General features: G+C 47.5%; 1 protein-coding gene across 1 annotated transcript in view; it reads left to right on the top strand.

Annotated features, from left to right (window-relative positions):
* The first annotated feature begins 834 nt into the window (after window positions 1-834).
* The window catches only part of VWF (von Willebrand factor), a 124,228-nt gene continuing 103,547 nt past the window's right edge, over window positions 835-21,515 (top strand). Inside the window, exons 1-5 of the mRNA XM_044915225.1 lie at window positions 835-890; window positions 2,048-2,102; window positions 3,621-3,785; window positions 15,138-15,240; window positions 15,984-16,192. Coding sequence (XP_044771160.1) covers window positions 2,048-2,102; window positions 3,621-3,785; window positions 15,138-15,240; window positions 15,984-16,192 — 532 coding nt within the window. The 5' untranslated portion in view covers window positions 835-890. The remainder of the gene's footprint in view (window positions 891-2,047; window positions 2,103-3,620; window positions 3,786-15,137; window positions 15,241-15,983; window positions 16,193-21,515) is intronic.

Here is a 21,515-nt window from a genome sequence, read left to right on the forward strand (position 1 = left end):
GTGTGGATGTGTGTGGATGTTTGTAGTGTGTGTGGTGTGTGTGATGTGTGTGGTGTGTGTGCATGGTGTGTGAGGTCAGGGCCGGGTCAGGCACCAGCTGTGGGTGGAGGAGTGTCCCCGGGGAGGCCGAGAATGGAACCGCCCCGGCCATCATTTTACAAAGGCCTGGGCTTGGGAGCAGGCCCCTCATCTAGCTTGTCCGTGACCGCTAGCCAGGATTCAAAGGGCCTGTTGTCGGGGCCAGGCCTGCATCATTCATACCTTAGCGTGCACAGGAAGCATCCGTTCTCTTCTTTCTCCGAACACAGCGGCTCATTTGGCTCAGGTTGAGGTGTTTTTTCCAAACTTCGCCGGTGTCTGGCCTTGGCAGCCGGATCCAGAGGCTGTGTTGATCAGGTCTGGGCTCTTCCCTGGCCTGGACCAGCCTGCCTGGGGACAACCAGCATTCCCGGTCATCCCCTCCGTTGTGGGGAGGACCCGGGCTGTGGGTTGGGGGGCGCGGGGAGGGCAAGGCAGCTCATTATGGCAGCCTTGCGAGGTCTCCCACCAAACTCTTCAAAGCCTTATCGGCCTGGAGGTATTCCTAATACCATTTCCGCTCATTGTTTCCTTGTGGTCATTAACAGGAGGCCAATCCCCTGCTGGGGCAGCTCAGGGCTATTGTGGTGGGAAAGGAGGGGGGTTGGTGGACGTCACGACTTGGGCTCTATCTTCCCCTGGCCGCAGGAGTGCAGCCCCTGGGTCACTTAGCAGCAAGACAGCCCAGAGCTGCGGCGGTCCCTTCGGCCTCGGCTGCCCGGGAGCATGGCCTAGGCGGGCGGCACCGTTGTGCGGTGCTGAGCTTCCCAACGGACCCTGGAGATACCTGCTGCCCCCGCTTGCAGGGAAAGGTCTGGTCTTTCGGGAGCAGGGCTGGCTCTGTTGCGGGAGGAAGATCAGGATGGCTCCCTGCCCCTGGGGAAGGGGGTGGCCCTCTGCCCCAGGGCTAGAAGGACTCGTTTGGAGGGTGACTTAAAGCCAGGGACCATCCGAAGGCCTGCTCTCCACTTGTCACTGGGGAGTCCTGTGGCTGCTTCTGTTCACGCCTGGCTTTTCTGCGTGTAATACTTGACGAGGCGAGCCTGCAGTGAGTTTTGCCCTCACCTCTGGCTGTGTTCTGGGAGCAGCCTGATGTACCTGAGTGTTGGGAGCTTGTAGAGGGTCACCTGCTCTGAGACCGAGATGTGGCCATATCTGACACTGAAGTGTCCCTCCCGCGGATATATGACAGATTGGGTTTGTCTCTCCTGGGTTGGATGAGGCATTGGGCAGGAAAGGAGTCACCCCCAGGGAATCTCAGGTGATAGATTCTGTTCCTATTTAACAATGTTTTCAAGAGGAGAGGGGCTGTAAGGGATTGGGGTGTGCTCTCCAGCCAGAGTCAATTGTCACTCTCTGGAGGGGTGCACACTGTGGGGAGCCTTGCCCTGGCCTGGGGCTACTGAACTCCCGTCCATTCATCAGCTCATTGCCTGAGCAGCTCCTGGGGGCTGTCACTATGCCAGGTGCTCATGGTGTAGTGCTGGGGACTGACCAGCAAACGTGGCTGTCGAGCATTCTCGAAGTCTGGGTGCCTGTGATAGGAACAGAAGCATACAATAGCTCCTTCTCCCCAGTTTGCTGCCAGGCATGGAAAGATGAAGAGGCAGGGGGGAATTGGGTGCATGTCAGCTCCTAGCTGGTGCAGGGGTGCCAGGCTGGCCTGGAGGCATATAGAGGAGAAAGCAGAACTTTCCTCCTCTGCCTGGGCTCTGGGACGGCTGTTTGGGGAAGGGCACTTGGGGTCTGGCTCACAGTGATTGTTACTCTTGGGCCTGGTCCTGGCCGGGAACTTTTTTTGGGGACCAGCACTCCATGTTCAAGGCAAACAGGGGCCAGTGAGGATCAATCTTTTCTCTTGCTTTAAAAAAAAAATAAGTTCTTCCCACTTCGCACATGGACCGTAGCGCATACCCGTAGCTATCTGTGAGGGCAGTGATCAGTGATCATTTCCCCTGCTTCTCTGCAGATGATTCCTGCCAGACTTGCGAGCGTGCTGCTGGCTCTGGCCCTCACCTTGCCAGGTAGGTACCAAACTGCTTCCATTCTTTACTCCTGCCTCAGGGTCATTTGGAAAAACTCCCTTTCAGGAATCAGCGGGTGTGTCTGGAGCTCACCTGTGTGCCCAGTCCCATGTTAGGCTTGTGTTGGGCCCGCCAGAGTGACCGGTTCATACCCCTTGTAAAGCTTCTTCAGAGCCCCCTGCCCCTGGCTTGTATTCCTCAAGGAGCAGGTACCTGCAAATGCCAATCTGATTGGACGATTAAGAAGCACAAGGGCCGCCCAGAGCAGTCGTCTGCGATGGGGCTGCAGGATGGGGAAGAAGGAATCCAAGAATTGGGTAGAGACTGCAGAGGTCATCTAGTTGAACCTCTCAGAGTACAGACGAAGAGACTGACGGTCAGAGGGGAAAAACAAATGCTCCAAAGTCACATAAAGCAAAGATCAGAGGTCAGTTCTCCTGGGTCTCAGGCTACTACTCTTTCACTGGACTTCATGGCCTACCTTCCCTTGCTGAGATACTGAGTCTGTGAATGGCAAGAGGGACCTTTTTCTGGCCCTGGCTTGTCCCCACTTAGACCACTCTGGCCAGCAACATCCAGCCTGCTGCTCACAGTGTAGTCTGGGGGGAAATGCACATTTTTCATACACTCTACATCTTCCTACTAGGTGGGTCCTAAGCCAGTGGACCCAGAAAACTTAGTAGAAGTTTTACTAGAACTTTACCACTAGAAATTTACTACTGTGGTGCCCCATCTGACCACACACACACATACACACAGACACACACACAATGGGAAGGTGGCAGGAGGGTCTCCTGGGAGTTAGCATATGGCTCTCGAGAAGCTAAGGCTTCCTAGATTCTATGTGTTGGACACACAGGTTAATTTGTTTGAATGTAAACTGTTCAAGATATACCAGTATATTAATGCATAAGGTTGCTCCTTGCAATCTATTTATATATTAAAAAATTTGGAAAAATGCTAAGAACCTAATAGTAGGAGGTTATACTGTATACATTTAGATGCAACATATAGTCATTACAAATCATGTTTTGCAAGTATACACAATGGTACGATAAATTCTTTATAATACATTGAGAAATAGGTTATAAATAGTTTGTATTGGATGATCACAAATTCATAAAAAATCTATAATTGTACATATGCTGTGAAATAGAACAGAAAGATAAAACCAAAATGCTGACTCTAACTATTGCTGAATGTTGCTTACAGATGATTTTACCCTGTTTGTATTTTTCTTCTGTATTCTCCAAATTTTCTCTGATAAGCACGTATTACATTTTAAATCAGTAAGTAAATGTCACTAAAACAAACAGATATCCTGAAAAGCTGTCCCTCTATTATTTCTATGAGTCCTGGGTCATTTTTGAGGTCCAAAAGCAACAACTTGAGCCTTGTTTAGGATGGAAAGTCCTTCTCTACAGTCAAATTTTTATCAGCCACAGGCTCATTTCTACAAGGCTGGAGTGGTTTGGGCTGACGGTCCTAGCTCTGCTCACCTGTAGTCTCTCCCTCCAGGGACCCTTTGTACAAAAGGGACTGTTGGCAGGTCATCGATGGCCCGATGCAGCCTCTTTGGAGGCGACTTCATCAACACCTTTGATGAGAGCATGTACAGCTTTGCGGGAGATTGCAGTTACCTCCTGGCTGGGGACTGCCAGAAACATTCCTTCTCACTTATCGGTGAGTCCGGGGCACTGAAGGGAGGGATTCAGAGCATGTGCGAGCTAAGCTCAACCCCAGTGCAGGTGGGGGTTGTGGGGGTATTCTTATGACAGTGCCTGAGCTTACAGATTCCTGGGGAAGCATGGATGGGAATGGCCTTTCCGTGACCAAGAAGCTGCCCACCCCCTCCAGGTCTCTCTCTTGGGAGCCTGATGGGGTGGAGAGAGTCTTCATGCTTTTCCAGCGGTTGTGTGCATTGCTCTGGGTCCAGGCAGCACTCTATCAAGAGAAATGATGAACCAGAAGACGCTTTGTAACACACAGAGCTCCTGGCAAATGGGAGGGGCCGTTGCTATGTTCTTGGTGGAATTCAGGGTACCTAGCGGATGTTGAGCACCTCGTGTGCTCTTGGAGGAGTGCTGGTATTTTGCTGGTATTTATCTCTGTGCCCCACAGTGGCTCTGAGATGTGCATATGGGCGTAGCCACCCCGTTTTACAAATGAAGAGCTGAGCCCAAGGAGTTGGTATGATCCTGCCAAGGGTTGACAGTTAATAAAAGGTCCAGCTGGATTGTGATCCCGGGCTTGTCAGGATGCGGGAACGTTCCTCTGCACTAAGGAGAGAGGGCGCTCTCCAAGGCTGGGAGGGGGGCTGGAGGCGGTGATGGGAGATGTGGTTCGGTGACCTTCACACTCTGAGAATGAGTCAGATGTGTGTGATGTGTGAGCGAGGATGCTACAAAACCTCGCAAAGACGGGGTTCGCAGCCTCGAGGAGATGGCGTGGCAATGGGCAGACCCACATTGTTAAAGCACAATTTTTCATGACACTTGGCAAAGACAGTCAGGAAGGCTTTTTTCAAGAGGGACCACGGCCATGGTGGGGGGATAAGCTTGTAGTAGGGGAGAAACATGGGGCTTCATGCCAAATATCAAAAGGCCAAGTGGGGATTTATAGCCAATGAGCCGGGTGGGGGTCAGTGGATGGAAAATTACCGAGGGCAACACATCAGGGATAACATCCGGCTAAGCCCACTTGACAGGGTTCTTGCTGAAGGCAGGCCAGGGTGATAAGACATTGAGGGAGGAGTGTGAGGAATTGGTCAGATATTGAGGATGGGGGATTTTCGATAAACTGACCCCACAAGATTATTTTTAAAAAAAAATTTTTATTGTTATGTTAATCACCATACATTACATCATTCGTTTTTCATGTAGTGTTCCATGATTCATTGTTTGCGTATAACACCCAGTGCTCCATGCAGAACGTGCCCTCTTTAATACCCATCACCAGGCTAACCCATCCCCCACCCCCCTCCCCTCTAGAACCCTCAGTTTGTTTTTCAGAGTCCATCGTCTCTCATGGTTTGTCTCCCCCTCTGATTTCCACCCCTTCATTCTTCCCCTCCTGCTATTTTCTTCTTCTTTTTTTTTTTAACATATAATGTATTATTTGTTCCAGAGGTACAGGTCTGCGATTCATCAGTCTTACACAATTCACAGCACTCACCATAGCACATACCCTCCCGAATGTCTATCAGCCAGCCACCCCATCCCTCCCACCCCCCACCACTCCAGCAACCCTCAGTTTGTTTCCTGAGATTAAGAATTCCTCATATCAGTGAGGTCATATGATATATGTCTTTTTCTGATTGACTTATTTCTAAAGATTTATTTATTTATTTATTTATTTATTTATTTATTTATTTGAGAGAGAGAATGAGAGAGAGAGCACCTGAGAGGGGGGAGGGTCAGAGGGAGAAGCAGACTCCCTGCCGAGCAGGGAGCCCGATGCGGGACTTGATCCAGGGACTCCAGGATCATGACCTGAGCCGAAGGCAGTCGCTTAACCAACTGAGCCACCCAGGCGCCCTCTGATTGACTTATTTCGCTCAGCATAACACCCTCCAGTTCCATCCACGTCGTTGCAAATGGCAAGATCTCATTCCTTTTGATGGCTGCGTAATATTCCATTGTATATATATATACCACATCTTCTTTATCCATTCATCTGTCGATGGACATCTTGGCTCTTTCCACAGTTTGGCTATTGTGGACATTGCTGCTATAAACATCGGGGTGCACGTACCCCTTCAGATCCCTACATTTGTATCTTTTGACCCCACAAGATTCTTGCTGAACTCAACCAATCAGACCCAGGACAGAGCCTAAGTTGGGGGCCTAATTCAGAGGAGGGCTTGGAGGAGCCTGATTCAGGTTTGGTCAAGGAGAGATTTTGTCAACACCCAGACCCCTATCGAGATGCAGGCAGTGGGGCTCTTGGGGCCGTCACTCCACCAGGCTCCAAGGCTGGATGCAGCCCTCGGGGCTCAGTGCGGGGCCATGCTGTCTGGGAGCTGCATGGGCTGACAGTTGTCGTAACTGGGAGGCTCCTTATGCCTTCACCGCCTGCCCTGCCTCTGCTGGAACCCTGTCTCGGTGTGACTTCAGCGGACTGAGTTTCACTAGGCTGCCATTTTCCTCCTCCTCTGTGAGCCCCCAAGGGCATGGACCATGTCTCACTCATCTTTGTTTCCTGGTGCTTGGCTCACTGGGGTCTCTGGCAGCACCGAAGTTGGGGGTGAGGTGGGGATTAACAAAGCACAGTGCTGTGTTGTACTGAAGAGTCAGTTTTGTGAAAAGCATGGCCTGTGAGGAGCCTTGGGGGAGGGGTTTTGGTTGGGCAGAGAGGACAGGGCAGGGGCTGCATGCAGCGGGGACAACCTGGGCACAGGGAACATGCTGGAGGGAGTGCAGCCCAGTGGGGAGGTCAGTGTGGCTGGCACAATGGTTCTAGAAGCATCTGCCTCAGGATGGCCAGGAGGGCTGCTTCGAAACAGGTTGCTCGGGCTCCATTGCCAGTTTCTGAGTCAGTGGATCTGGAGTGGGGCCGCAAGGCTCATTTCTAGTAAGTTCCCAGGTGCTGCTGTGGCTGCTGGTTTGGGGACCAAACTTTGAGAAGCATGGGGCTGGGGAGTAGTGGGCAGTAAGGCTGGGTCATGGGGTGAGGCTGAGAGCCCGATGGGGGAGTTTGTCTCCCGACTCAACAGCAGTGAGGAGCTACTGTAGAGTCTTGTGCAGCTGAAAGGATGAAGAAGGAATTGCTACTTTGCCAAAACGATCCAGAAAGGGAGAAAGGCGAGAGGTAGGGTGGTCTTGGCCATGATAACCAGGCAGGGGGTAAAGAGGACCACAGACATCCCCAGGGCATGACAAACGGAGGAAGCCATTCTGAACACTGAACTTGGGGACCCCTCTTGCTTCAGAGGCAGCAGCTGGGGAGTGACTTGGGAGAGCAGTTGCAGAGAAAAAGTACCCCTGCACCTTCCCTGGGAGGCTGAAGGCTGATGACCTCCTGCCTCAGGTGGCCCCAATGTTTATTTTAAGTGGGTTTCTCTACCTTAAAAAGCATAGTGCATTTACAACAACATATGCACTATGCTTTTAAGTGGGTTTCTCTACCTTAAAAAGCATAGTGCATTTACAACAACATGGATGGACCTCGAGGGCATTATTCTAAATGAAATAAGTCAGACAGAGAAAGACAAATACCGGATGATTTCACTTACTTGTGGAATCTACAAAAGAAAAGAAAAGAAAAAAAAAACAAAACAAGACCCACACTCTTAGAAAAAGAGATCAGATTTGCGGTTATCAGAGGCAGGTGGTCACAAAGTACAAACTTCCGTTTATAAGACAGATAAGTCCTAAAGATGGGATGTACGACATGGTGATTATAGCTAACACTGCTCTATGGTGTGTTTGAAAGTTTCTAAGAGAGCAGATCTTTTTTTTTTTTTAAGTTTTTTTTTATTCTTATGTTAATCCCCATACATTACATCATTAGTTTTAGATCATTACATCATTAGTGTTCCATGATTCATTGTTTGTGCATAACACCCAGTGCTCCATGCAGAACGTGCCCTCCTCAATACCCACCACCAGGCTAACCCATCCTCCCACCCCCCTCCCCTCTAGAACCCTGTTTGTTTTTCAGAGTCCATCGGCTCTCATGGTTCGTCTACCCCTCCGATTTCCCCCGCTTCATTCTTCCCCTCCCGCTACCTTCTTCTTCTTTTTTTTTTTCTTAACATATATTGCATTATTTGTTTCAGAGGTACAGATCTGTGATTCAACAGTCTTGCACAATTCACAGCGCTCACCATAGCACATACCCTCCCCAGTGTCTATCACCCAGCCACCCCATCCCTCCCACCCCACCCCCCACTCCAGCAACCCTCAGTTTCCTACAATTAAGAATTCCTCATATCAGTGAGATCATATGATACATGTCTTTCTCTGTTTGACTTATTTCACTCAACATAATACCCTCCAGTTCCATCCACGTCGTTGCAAATGGCAAGATCTAAGAGAGCAGATCTTAAAAGTTCTCATCACAAGGCAAAAACTTTTTTCTATTTTTTGTTCTGTTTCTCAATTAAAAAAAAACCCCATAGCGGCCTCTTGTATCTCCATAAGAAACCCAAAAGTTACTGGAGAGAATATCCAAAATTTACTTATTTTTTTTTTAAATTAAACTTCTTATTTTCAGCTAATTATTGATTCACATGCAGTTGTAAAAAAAAAAAAATACAAATCTATGTAGCCTTTACCCAGTTTCCCTCAGTTGGTAACATTGTACAAAACCATCCTCAACTATCACAACCAGGAAATTGACATTAAAACCATCTACTGATCTTTCTATGTGTACTTAGTTGTTTGCATCTTAAAAAATCATAGTGGGGTTCCATATAGATCCCCTACCTAAGACCCCCCTCCCTAAGATGACTTTGGGGTGTCAGTGGGAATGGACGGTTAAGAGTGATGGGAGAAAGATTTTGAAAGAAGAGTGACACCCTCTCTTCCCTGTAGCTTTGGGCTTCAGGGGACTTTCCAGGTCAGAGGACCCTATGGAGACACTAGGGGTTGCTGTCTTGACTCCAGCTGTGGACTCCTTACCCTGGAGGTGGATTTGAAACATGTGTAATGAAATCTTGGGGCCAAGCCCAGAGTGCATCTTCTGGGCTCAGGGAGGCAAGCATCATGTTGGACAAGTCCCCTTCCCTCACTTACACCCCACTCTGGACCCCTCCCCGCTCAGGGCAGGCCTCGCAGGCAGGGGAACTCAGACTGTCACTGTCACTTCCTCCAGGAAGCCCCCTGACCCCGCTGGCCCTGTCCAGCCCTGGGCTCATCCACTTGCGGGGACTGGTTGTTTTCCATGCCCAGCATGAGGTCGCTCTGCCCCCAGCAGGAAACGGAAGTGTAGAAAGAGCCACACTTGTGGTTAGAAAGCCGTGTGCCGATCTGGGCTCCCCCTGGTCACGGAGTGTCCTTAGGGAACTGTGCCTGTGTCCCCAACTTCTCCTTCCTCATTTTTAAGATGGGGACACTGTGAGGATCAAGGGAGAGAAATCATTGACAGGAGTGCAGGGTTACCCCCATCTTAGTGATAGAAAGCAGCTGCCTTAACACAGGGTGTCCACTTGTTGGGTGTGAACATGGCGGGCAAGGAGCTGCAGGGTCCTGAGGGGCCGTTTCTGTCAAGGTCATGGGGACATTAGTCCTCCTTCCCTGGTGCATCGCTTGGGTTTGTGTACAAGGCCTGGCCTTTTCTGCCCATCCTTTTTGGGATTTCGGGGGCCAAGGAGAAACTGCACGGCTGTATTAGGCCTCTCTGTTTCAAAGCATTTCAGTGGGACCCTCCCCTTACCCCCACTGGGTCGTTGTTCTTATAACAATTTGTCAGGGGGCAGTTTTCTGGCAGGTAATGGGCCTAAAGCAGCCTATGAGTTCATTACACTTTTTTTTTTTTTAAAGATCTTTTTAATTGGAGAGGGGGGGGCAAGGGGGGGTACGGGGCGGGGGGGGGGGCAGAGGGAGAGGGAGAAGCAGACCCCCGCTGAGCGCTGCTGCTGGACATGGCAGTTCCACTTTCCACGTGCATGCCCGTGTCCCCTCCCATACACCTCTGCCCCATTGTTCTCCAATGACATCCTGTTTCCTTGCTTCCAAACCACAAATTCCCATTCCTCTCGAGTGCCTGTGGACCTTATTCACATCCTGGCTAAAGTGTTTATGTCTAAGCATGAAGGACCACCTGGTGCAAGGGGAGGGGGGGCCCTTTCCTCCATCCTGGCTCTTGGTCAGGCAGGTCCAGGCAGGCCAGAGCTACGGGTCTCCTGGCCCATTGGCACAGACACCAGGGGGAGAGACCCCTGGAGTCCTGGTGCCCCCTCTTCAGAGAGACCGCTCTTCCTCAGGCAAGCTGTGGGAGTTCCCGCGCCAGCCCAGAGAAAGCCGTAGACTAAGCGGACCTGTGCTGAGTCACTTATCCGGAGGAGCCTTAGTTTCCACGTCAGTAAATGGTGCTATTAGACCAGATCCCTGTTTCTCCGGGTTTGGAAGATGATCACCTGCATCAGAATCATAGGAGTGGAGGTGGAGTGTTTGTTAGAAATGCACATTAGTGAGTTTCACATTCTAAGGTCCAGGAAAGCACCCCGATCTGACTCTGGTTCCAGCTGCCAGCTTGCTCCCCAGTACGCTTCCCCTCCAACATGCGGGGGGGAAGCCTTCTTCCCTCAAGTAGCCCCCTCGGTCACTGAGTTCAAGAGGCCAAGTGAGAGACAGAGCCATGGGGAGAACTTCCCTGGTTTGCTCTGGCCTCTTGCGGTGGACGCCCAGCCCATCATCTCCCCTCGGTTATAGGAAGTTGCACCCCTGCGCATCTGTGGAGTGTGGGAGTCCCTCCTGGGCTCACTGGCAATTTTTAACGGCTCATCTTCCTAATGGCTGCCCATCATCGGATTCTCCCCTGAGTTCTGCAGGGAGGGAAGGAAGCAAATAAAATGTAAGGCTAATCTGGAATTCTCTCCTGCATTAATGGTTAACTGAATCCAGAGCACTCAGATGCCCCATTAGGCAGCTTTGTGTTTCAAAAGATTTAGCCTTGAAGTCAGAAAACCTGTGGATGGGCTCCGCCTCATGTTAACAGCATAAACCAGTGGTTCTCAACCTGGGTGATTTTCTCCCAGAGGATATTTGGCAGTATCTGAGACATTTCGGATTGTCACAACTTGGGGGTGGATGCTACTGGCACGGAGGGGGTGGAGGTCAGGGGTCCTGCTAATTACCCTACCATATGCTAGAAGGCCCCCACTACAAAAAAGTGCCTGGGGGCACCTGGGTGGCTCAGTCGGGTTAAGCGTCTGCCTTTGGCTCAGGTCATGATCTCAGGATCTTGGGTTCGAGTCCTGCATCGGGCTCCCTGCTCAGCAGGGAGTTGGCTTCTCCCTCTCCCTCTGCCCCTGTCCCCATTGCTCATGCTCTGTCTCTGTCTCTCTCAAATAAATAAATAAAATCTTAAAAAAAAAAAAAGAAGTGTCTGGCCCCAAATGTCAATATTGCTGGGGTGGACAAACCACGTTGTAAACTTAGGCTTTAGTTTCTCTATCTACAAAGTGGAGTCAGTCTAGATCAGTGTTTTTCAAACTGAGTCACAACGTATGGATTTAAAATTAATGGCTGTAACCAGCATTTAAAGAAATTAAATGGAATAGAATAGAAAACCTTAGAAGGTGTCAGAGTGCATGGCACACGGGAAGGGTAAGTGATATGAAATGTGTGAGTGTATGCATACTGCGTCATGAAGTCAACTGTGTTTTTATTCCGCTTCCTGGGTAAAAATGTTTTAAAGCCACCTGTTTAGACCATCCCCAAGAGCCTTCTCACTGCCATGGTGTTTTTCTTTCTTTCTCTCTCTTTTTTTAAAGATTTTTATTTATTTATTTATTTTTTATTTATTTTTATCATATTCAGTTAGCCACTGTATTAAAGATTTTTATTTTTAAGTAAACTCTTACACCCAACACGGGGCTCGAACCCACGACCCCAAGATCAAGAGTCACATGCTCTTCCAACTGTGCCAGCCAGGTGCCCCCACGGTGTGTTTTTCTGTATTGAAGTCTTCTTCAGGGCACACTTTCAAAAATCTTCTTGCTGCCCTCCTGCTTTGGGTGTGGAGTGACTGCTCTTAGGGCCCCCTTCAGATGTTCAGTGTCAGGAATCCCGTAGGCTCCTCGCAGTTCAGTCCTCAACAAGGGTCCCAATCCCAGCTCCCCCCGGGTCGCTGGACAAGTGAAGATCCTGGGCAGCCAGCCCCACCTCCCCTGACAGGGCTCTGCCTCACACAGTCTCTGCTCAGCAGGTGCTCCCTGGCTTACTAATGCTGATCCCTCCCCGGGCACACAGAGCCAGCTCTTCAAATACTTAAACCAGCACCTGGTCTGAGTCCTGACTCTCTCACCACTCACTGGCTCTGTGACAATGGGCACGTTACCCCAAGTGTAGCCACCTGGGTGGACCCAAGTCCCATGGTCTGTGGGGTCAGGCTGCTTTCATTATTTACTTGCAAAGGGTGGGGGCTCCCATGCATCCCCACACAGTGGGAGCCTATCACCCTTACTGGGGTAGTGAGCTCTGGCTTTCCCACTGCACCTGCCCTCCGTGGAGCAAGCGACCATTTGGGTGATTCTATATCCCCAAAAGCTCTGAAGAGCTGCAGATCTGCAGCTGCAGGGTGGTGGCCTACCCCAAGCTCCCTGATTGCATCGAGAACGTTCCCTACCCACCCTCCAACCACATTCTCCCTGGCTGACTCGTTCTCCAGAGCCCTTTTGAATCCCCATGAGAGGGTGGGAGATTCTGCAAGGAGAGGAGCACAGGGATTCCTCTTGTTTCCAGGAAGGAGATGCCTTTGGCTCAGAGGCAACATACTGGTTGAGTTACCCAGTGAGGCAGGGACAGGACCACCCCTCTGTATGCTCTGTGACATTGGGCATGATGGCAAGGAAAATTGTGTTGATGAGGAGACAGGTTCTGTGGTCATAAGGGACCAGAGCCCCCGACTTCTTGGGCTCATCGTCCACCCTTTCCCACAGGCAGGTGGTGAATGGAACTGTGCCTGGGTGATGGAGCTGTGCATGGGTAGGCTCAGCTCCAGAACAGGCCAGGAGAGGAGCTGCGAAGGCCCAGAGGCACGGAAGGCTCCGGGGAGGGACTGCCAACTGGAGGTGGTCACCAGACTGTCCCATTTGCTTGTTTTTTTTCAAGATTTTACTGCGGAAATGTCCAAGTATTCAGAAACGTTCAAAGAATAAGACAGCGAACACGCATATGCCCACCACTCAGATTCTACCATTAATGTTTAATTCTGTTTGTCTGATCACCTATCTATGTGGTTGTGTTTGTTTTTCTTTGGCTAATTTCCTGCCGTCAGAAAGTTTGCTTAACTGTTTAAAGATTTGCTTGCTGCAAAACTGTTCTAAGTGCAAATGCAGAGCAGGCAAGCTCCTCAGGCAAACAGGACAAAAACTCCTTTAATGTGGTTGGTGTCTCGTTTTCCTCCTGACAGTGTTGGTCCAGAGCTCTGCAGACTGTGGTTTGTGTGCTGTGGGTGGTCTGTGGGCCTTTCCTGGGGGCCCCTGAGCTGCTAAGAGTGGATCATTCAGGAAGCTATTCTTAGAACGGGCCAGTTTTTTACGTGTGACTGAAATCTCACCAGAAGCGACTACATTTTCTGCTTGGCACATGCGTACGTGCGCGCGTGCGCGCGTGCGTGCGCGCCATAGCTCGTTGCTGTCCTCTAGCAGCTCGGTCCAGCTCAGGCCTCAGCTGGGGAACTCCTCTCTGACTTTGTCAGTGGCCCAAGCCATGGCAGCTGAGAGAGAGAGAGAGAGAGAGAGCAAGCACAAGCAGGGGGAGAGGGAGAAGCAGGCTCCCCGCTGAGCAGGGAGCCAGATGCGGGCTCAATCCCAGGACCCTGGGATCATGACCTGAGCTGAAGGCAGACTCTCAACCGACTAGCCACCCAGGCACCCCAGTTCCACAGACATTCTTACCTCTTCTTTTGCTGAGCAGCTGGAGCCCACACTCTTCTAGGAGAGGGAATATTTCCTCATTTTCAAGGTTAACCTTTCGGCCTGGGTCCTTTGCCCCATTTCTGCAGGATCCCTCAGTCACTGAGCCCCATCTTTGACCCCCTTTTCTCCAGCATCTTCCATCTGCATGTGCACTGCTGCCTTTCATCTTCCCTATTTTCAGCAACTTCTGGGTCTCTGAGGCTGGAGACTCGGGCTCCGCATGGTTCCTTCTGACTCCTTCACCTCCCGTGGCCAGTCAGAATCTTTGGAGAGGATGGGATTAGTCTCCATGGTGCTGCAGCAACTGGGGCTCCTGCTTGTTTTCCTGCTTTCAGGTCACTGCCCCCACCCTGGCCTCTGTGTTTGCCCCTCACAACTGAACCCTTGTTCAGAGATGATTTTCTCATGTGTTTGCCTATTCACAGATCTCTCATGGCAATATTGATCATTTATCTCCTCCTTCCTGAGTTTCTCACGTGGGCTGAGGCACTTTGCCAGCAGGATCTCTAAAGGCCTCCCAGAGCATCAAATTCAGTAACCTGAAACAGAACTCATGACTCTCCATTTTATTTTATTTTATAAAAAAAGATTATTTATTTGTCAGAGACAGAGAGAGAGAGAAAGAGAGAGAGCACAAGCAGGGGAAGCAGCAGGCAGAGGGAGAAGCAGGCTCCCTGCCAAGCAAGGAGCCCCATGTGGGGCTCGATCCCAGGACTCCCAGGACCCCGGGATCATGACCTGAGCTGAAGGCAGACGCTTAACAGACTAAGCCGCCCAGGCACCCCAGGAATCTCCATTTTAAACAAAGAGCCCAGGGATTCTGGTTTGGGCTGTCCTAAGAGAACATTTTACAGAACTCTATCCTAGGGTACCTATTACAGATAACTCACAATGTTGCTTTTATGTGCCGCCTTACAGTATGGTCAATTGTTGCCTGCTTATCTTAGAGTGTAAGCTCCCAGGGGTGCCTGGGTGGCTCAGTCAGTTAAGTGTCTGCCTTTGGCTCAGGTCATGATCCCAGGGTCCTGGGATCGAGCCCCTCATCGGGCTCCCAGCTCAGCGGGGAGCCTGCTTCTCCCTCTGCCTGCTGCTCCCCCTGCTTGTACACTCCTTTTCTCTCTCTCTGTCAAATAGATGGATAAAATCTTAAAAACAAAAAAAAGATTGTAAGCTCCCAGAAGAAGGGGTCATGCTTTTATAGTTTTCTTTTGAGAAATAGAAGAGACTGTTAGTGGGCTATGTATCCAGAAGGCTTCAATAAATATTTTTAGATGAATGGAAAAATGAGTGAGTAAATGATATTTTCCGGAAGATTTTTATTGCCCATTTAAGTCCTTGGGGTGGGGGGAGTTTTCCACAGAGATGAGATTTGTGATGTACATAAGATGATTAGAAATAAATGTCCTGTCTTGGTAATAATCACTGACACTGACTCTTTTCTCTTTCAGGGGGCTTCCAAAATGGCAAGAGAGTGAGCCTCTCCGTGTATCTCGGAGAATTTTTTGGCATCCATTTGTTTGTCAATGGTACTGCGCTGCAGGGGACCCAAAAGTAAGTCAGAAGCCTGGAATGTCTGGAATGTCCGAGTTAAAAAAGATAGGACTCGGGGTAGGGAGTTCTCCTGGGTGTCTCAGTTGCTTAAGTGTCTGCCTTGGCTCAGGTCATGATCCTGGGGTCTTGGGATCGAGCCCTGTATCGGGCTCCCTGCTTAGTGGGGAGCCTGCTTCTCCCTCTCCCTCTGCCGCTCCCCCTGCTTGTGCTCTCTGTCTCACTCTGCACTCTCCTTCTCTAATAAATAAATAAAATCTTTTTTTTTATTTTTTTATTTATTTATTTGACAGAGAAAGACACAGCGAGAGAGGGAACACAAGCAGGGGGAGTGGGAGAGGGAGAAGCAGACTCCCTGCCGAGCAGGGAGCCCGATGCGGGACTCGATCCAGGGACTCCAGGATCATGACCTGAGCCGAAGGCAGTCGCTTAACCAACTGAGCCACCCAGGCGCCCAATAAATAAAATCTTAAAAAAAAAAAAAGGACCCTAGGGATCCCTCTTGCAACCCCTTGTTTTTTCAGCTGAGGGAGCTGGGCCCCCGAGAGAGGAAGTAAATGTGCCCAGGGAAAGCGAGTGGCAGGGCTTGGCGGGGGGAGCCCTGTGTCCCGACTCCCGGTCTAGGCCCTCAGCGACTTTGCACCAAGGTCCCAACACTGGAGCATGGATTTGGGGTTGAAAGGTGGGAGGGACACCCAGGAAACGCATGAGAAGCAGGCTTCCAGAGCTCATTCTTGTCCCTCCAGCATCTCTATGCCCTATGCCTCCAACGGGCTGTACCTGGAGACCGAGGCTGGATCCTACAAGCTGTCCAGTGAGGCCTACGGCTTTGTGGCCAGAATTGACGGCAGTGGCAACTTTCAAGTCCTGCTGTCAGACAGATACTTCAACAAGACCTGTGGGCTCTGTGGCGACTATAACATCTTTGCCGAGGATGACTTCAGGACACAAGAAGGTAAGCGTCTCTTGATACCATGTCCCTGGAGTTGTGGTCATGCTTGTCGTTTCCCCGCTTACAAACCTTCAGTAATATGCCCCCAGGCATGTCATGTTTATCCTGCCAACCTTAACTCTGAGCATTCCACCCCACTGCCTAGACCTCCCCCCAAACCACACTTTGGAGGTTGGTTGGTTCAACTTGGAATTGCCCACAGCAGGTTACACAGGATAGATGGTTGGTAGATGCTGGATGGTTTGAACAGACCCTCCGGAATGAGTTCAATAGAACTTCATGGAGGAAGTCTATAAAGGGTGGTCCACTGTCCAGAAAGGCCAGTCTAGGTGTGTGTTTGTGAGCAACAGAAGGTAACATGGACAATGCGGAAACCACTCCTCATCTTTAATCTTCTTTTGATAACCTCAATTACATAAACATTTAATGAGTGATGCTCCCTTACAAAAGCTGAACATTTGTACCTAAGTTCTTCTTCTTCCTTATGACCCAACTACCCTATGATTAAGGGGTAAACATCTAAAGAAACGGCTGACCATTCCCTTCATTTCACTGCATATGTTGGAAAATAGTAAGATCATTTGTATTTGTCTTCTCCAGCACTGATTTCTCGCTTTGTATCATCCTATATGTACATTTAAGGCTATACATTTTCCTCTAAATGCCATCTTAGCCACACCAATTTGATATTTTCATTTTCATTTAGTTCTATGGATTTTCTAATTGCCATTGAATTCTTTCTTAACCTGTAGAGTGTGTTCAAAATTTCCAGATGTTTAGAATTTCTAAAGTTATCTTTTGTAACTAAATTGATTTCTAATTTAGAAATTTGAGGAGATTTGTTTGTGGCCTCCTACATGATCTTTTTTGCAATTCTAGGTATGCTCCAAGAGAGTGTATTCTCTGATTGGTGCAGGATTCTATATATACTTGTTGAATTAAGTTTGTTAATTGTGTTATGCAAATATTCTATATATTTACTACTTTTTGTTTTCTTCAACTACCCATTACTAAGAGAGTTGTATTAAATTTTTCTACAGTGGTGAAGAATATGTCAATTTCTTCGTGTAATTCTATCAAGTTTCCTTTATATATTTTGAGCTTTTACAATTAGATTTTAGAAATATTGAATCTAGTGAACTCTTCCTTTTATGTAATGACTTGTCATTTTTAACAATACCTTATGCCTTAAAATCTGACATTAATATATAGGCACCACCTTTTTTTAGGTTAGTATTTGCTTGACATATATTTTTTCATACTTTCAACCAGTCTGTGTGGTTTTATTTCAGATGTATTGCATGAAAGAAGCACATAGCTGGATTTTATTATTATTATTTTTAAAAGTCAGATTTATCGAGGTATAATTTACATACAGTTAAGGCCAACCCTTTCAGGTCTAAGAGCTTTCACGAAAGTGGAGAGCCATGTAACTACCACAAACTATGGAACAGTGTCCTCCATCCAGAATTCTTGTGCTCCTTTGTAGGTGAGCTCTCCCTGAGGCCCTAGCCCTGGTAGCCACTGACCTTTTTTCTGTTCCTATAGTTTTGATTTTTCCAAAATTCATGTAACTGTAATCATACTGCACTTGGAGTATTTTGCCTTCCATGTCCAGCTTCTTTCACTTAACGTCATCCACTAGGGATCCATCTGTGTTGTTGCATGTATCAAGAGATTGTTCCTGTTTGTTGTTGAAGGGTACTACTACCACAATGTGCTTATCCATGCACCCAGGAAAGGACATTTTGTCGTGTCTAGTCTTTGGCAATTATGGATAAAGCTGCTATAAACATTCATGCAGGGGCACCTGGGTGGCTTAGTCGGTTAGGCATCCAACTCTTGATTTCAGCTCAGGTCATGATCTCAGGGTCGTGAGATCAAGCTCCGTGCTGGCGTGGGGACTGCTTAAGATTCTCTCTCTCCTTCTCCCTCTGCCCCTCCCCCCACAAAAAAATTCACATATAGGGTTTTTTTCTCCTCCATTTAAAAAATTGTGGTACACACACATAAAATGACATTTACTGTCTTACTCATTTTTCAGTGCACACTTCAGTGGCATTAAGTACATTCACATTATGATGCAACCAGTCACAGTGTCTGTCTCTGGAACTCTTTCTCTTGAAGAACTGAAACTCTATACCCACTAAGCAATAACTTTCTGTTCTTCCCTCCTCTTCCCCAGCCCCTGGCCACCACCAGTCTACTTTCTGTCTCTGTGATTCTGACTACTCCAAGTACCTCATGTAAATGGAGTCATACAGTATTTGTCTTTTTGTGACTGGCTTATTTCGCTTAGCACAATGTCTTTACAATTCATCCATGTGTTGTGGCATATGTCAGAACTTCTCTTTTTTGTATTTAAATCATTTATTTCAACACAGGCATTGTTTTAAATTTGCACCTTGTTTGGTAACATATTTCAGCATCTAGAGAACAGGTTTGAGAACAACAACATAGAAGGATTATTTGTCAACAATTTAACAGAAGTGCTTACGGCCTGTTTGTTTCAGAAACACAGATGTGCCAGTCACAAAGAGCCATGAAGGAAGTGGTAATACACTCACAAATTTGCTTGGAAAGTATAAGATTACATATTTACCCTGTACATGTAAGTGGGATATTCTGAAGCAGTATTGCTATTATTAACAATAAACCCTTAGGAAGAAAGTCACTTTTTTATCGCCGTATAATCAACATCCAGTGTTATATTGGTTTCAGGTGGATAACATAGTGATTCAACACTTCCATACATTACTCAGTGCTCATCAAGATAAGTGTAATCACCATCTGTCACCAAACCACGTTTTACAATCTTACTAGGTATACTCTGTCCATGCTGTACTTTTCACCTCTGTGACTTATTTATTTTGTGACTGGAAGTTCATACCTCTTCATCCCCTTTAGCTCAGAATTTCCTTCATTTTTAAGCCTGAATGTACATTGTATGTATCTACCACGTTTTGCTTATCTGTTCATGCCTTGAGGACACTTGGGTTGTTTTCATGTTTTGCTAAAGTGAATAATGGTGTACAAATATTTTTTGAAGACCCTGCCTTCAGTTCTTTTGGGTAGATATCCACAGTTGGAATTGCTGGGTCACGTGGCAATTCTTTTTTATTTTTTTAAAAGATTTTATTTATTTATTTATTTGAGACAGAGAGAGAGAGCACAGAGGGAGAGTGAGAGGAAGAAGCAGACTCCCCCGAGCAAGGAGCCTGATGCAGGGCTCGATCCCAGGACCCTGGGATCATGACCTGAGCCGAAGACAGGCACTTAACGGACTAAGCCACCCAGGCGCCCCTCATTCTTGTTATTTTAATGTAACCTAATCTCTCCTGTCTTCTTACTGGGAAGTTTTGCCTCTTTTCATTCATTTTATATTCAGTTGTGTTGTTGATGTATTTCATTTTCTATTAATCATCTTATTTTGTGCTTTCTACTATTACTGCTTTTAAAAATGTTACTTCTTTCCTCACTACCTCACTGAGCCCTCCACCTTGTTTGAATACCACTAAATTTGGCATTATTATTATAGCTTTACACAGTCAGTGCTTCTTTAGATATATCTTCATGTGTAACAGGTTCTTTGCTCATAATTTCTCCTTGTATTTTATTCTTTTCTTCTAGGTTCAATTGCTATTTTTCTAAAAAACATCCCTCAGTACTTCCTTCATTCAGGGTCTGATAGTGATAACTGGAACAAACTCCCCCTCATTCTTACATGATACTTAAGCTAGGTATAGAATTCTAGGACATCAGTTATTTCTCATAGTACTTTGAAGATGTCATTCCATTGTTGCTCTTGAGAAGTAGATTGTCAGTCCAACTGTTATTTCATTGCAGATCATATCATTTATCTTTGTATACAAGTCGTCTCTTTGTTCTTGGCATTCTGAAATTTTACTATGTTGTGTCTAGATGTGGGTTTTATTTTTATTATCTTTTTTAAAAAAGATTTTATTTATGTATCTGAGAGAAGAGAGAGAGAGAGAGAGCACAAGTCGAGGGGGAGAGGAGGAGGAGGGAGAAGCAGACTCCCTGCTGAGCAGGGAGCCCACTGTGGGGCTCCATCAGAGGACCTTGGGATCATTAACTGAGCCAAAGGCAGACGCTCAACTGACTGAGCCACCCAGGCGCCCCGGTTTTATTTTTATTGTCTTGCTTGAGACTGTGATTCCTGAAACTGAGGACTCCTATCTTCCATCAGATTTAGAAAAATTTCAGTCATCTGTTAGACATATATTGGATATTTTTATTCCATCCTTTTTTTTTTCCCTCATTACCTTACTTTCATTTTTCTATCTCTCTATTCCTCTTTGTTGCTTTTTGGGTAGTGCAGTCATGCTGGCTGGTGAGAACTGATTGTGTGGGTCTTTTCCAAGTCTGCATCCAGTACTGTCATGTTTGTAGTTTGAAATTGGCCATGGTGGGAGTATCTGCAGCATGGAAATCAGCAAATCCTAAAAATTAGGACTTTGCTTTTCCCCAGACAGATGGCTCATCAGCACATCACTACTTAGAGCTCTCTTCTGGTTCACTAATTCCCTCAACTCTAATTTCCAGATAATGTCTAACCCATCAGTTGGGTTTTCTTTCTATTTCCATGACTATATTTGTAACTTTAGAAGGTAAATTTGGTTCTTCTTCAACTCTATTGTTTTTTCTTATTGTCTTGTCCTTGTATTAGGTTTCAATTTCTTCTTTATAACAATAATTTTATTTGTTTTATAGCCTCCATACAAAGATGGTATTATCTGAAGTTTTTGGAGTTCTTGTGGTATGTTAGAAAGTGAACAAGCCTGTGGGACATGGTAACTAAGAACCCAGGGGGCACTTATCATAATGCCTGGCACACAGTAGAAACTCCAAAAATTTAAATTCCCTTTGGCTTCTTCCATGGATTAAAACAACAGCAGTTTATTCTCTCACAAGTTTGGGAGGCCCAAAGTCTAAAATCAAGGTGTTCGTAGGCCTGCACTCCCTCCGGAGGCCCAAGGGGAGAACCTGTTCCTTGCCTCTTCCAACTACTGGGAGTAATCCTTGACTTGTGGCCACATCCCTGTCTCTGTGTGTGTCTCTGTCTCTCCTCCCACTGCCTCTAAGGCCCACTTAGGTGATCCAAGATACGCTCTTCCTCTCAAGATCCTTAAAACCTTCATCACATCTTTTGCCCTAAAAGAGAATATTCATAGGTTCCAGGAATTAGGAAGTGAATCTTTGAGGGGGGGCATTTTCCCTGCTCACCACACGCCAGATGCCAACTGACAATACTTTCAAGGTCCTGCCTTTCTTTCCCCAAGGACAGTTTCTTTTCTATTCTCAA

Source organism: Neomonachus schauinslandi, chromosome 5 (genome assembly GCF_002201575.2).
Source record: "Neomonachus schauinslandi chromosome 5, ASM220157v2, whole genome shotgun sequence".
In the NCBI taxonomy this organism is placed as follows: Eukaryota; Metazoa; Chordata; class Mammalia; order Carnivora; family Phocidae; genus Neomonachus; species Neomonachus schauinslandi.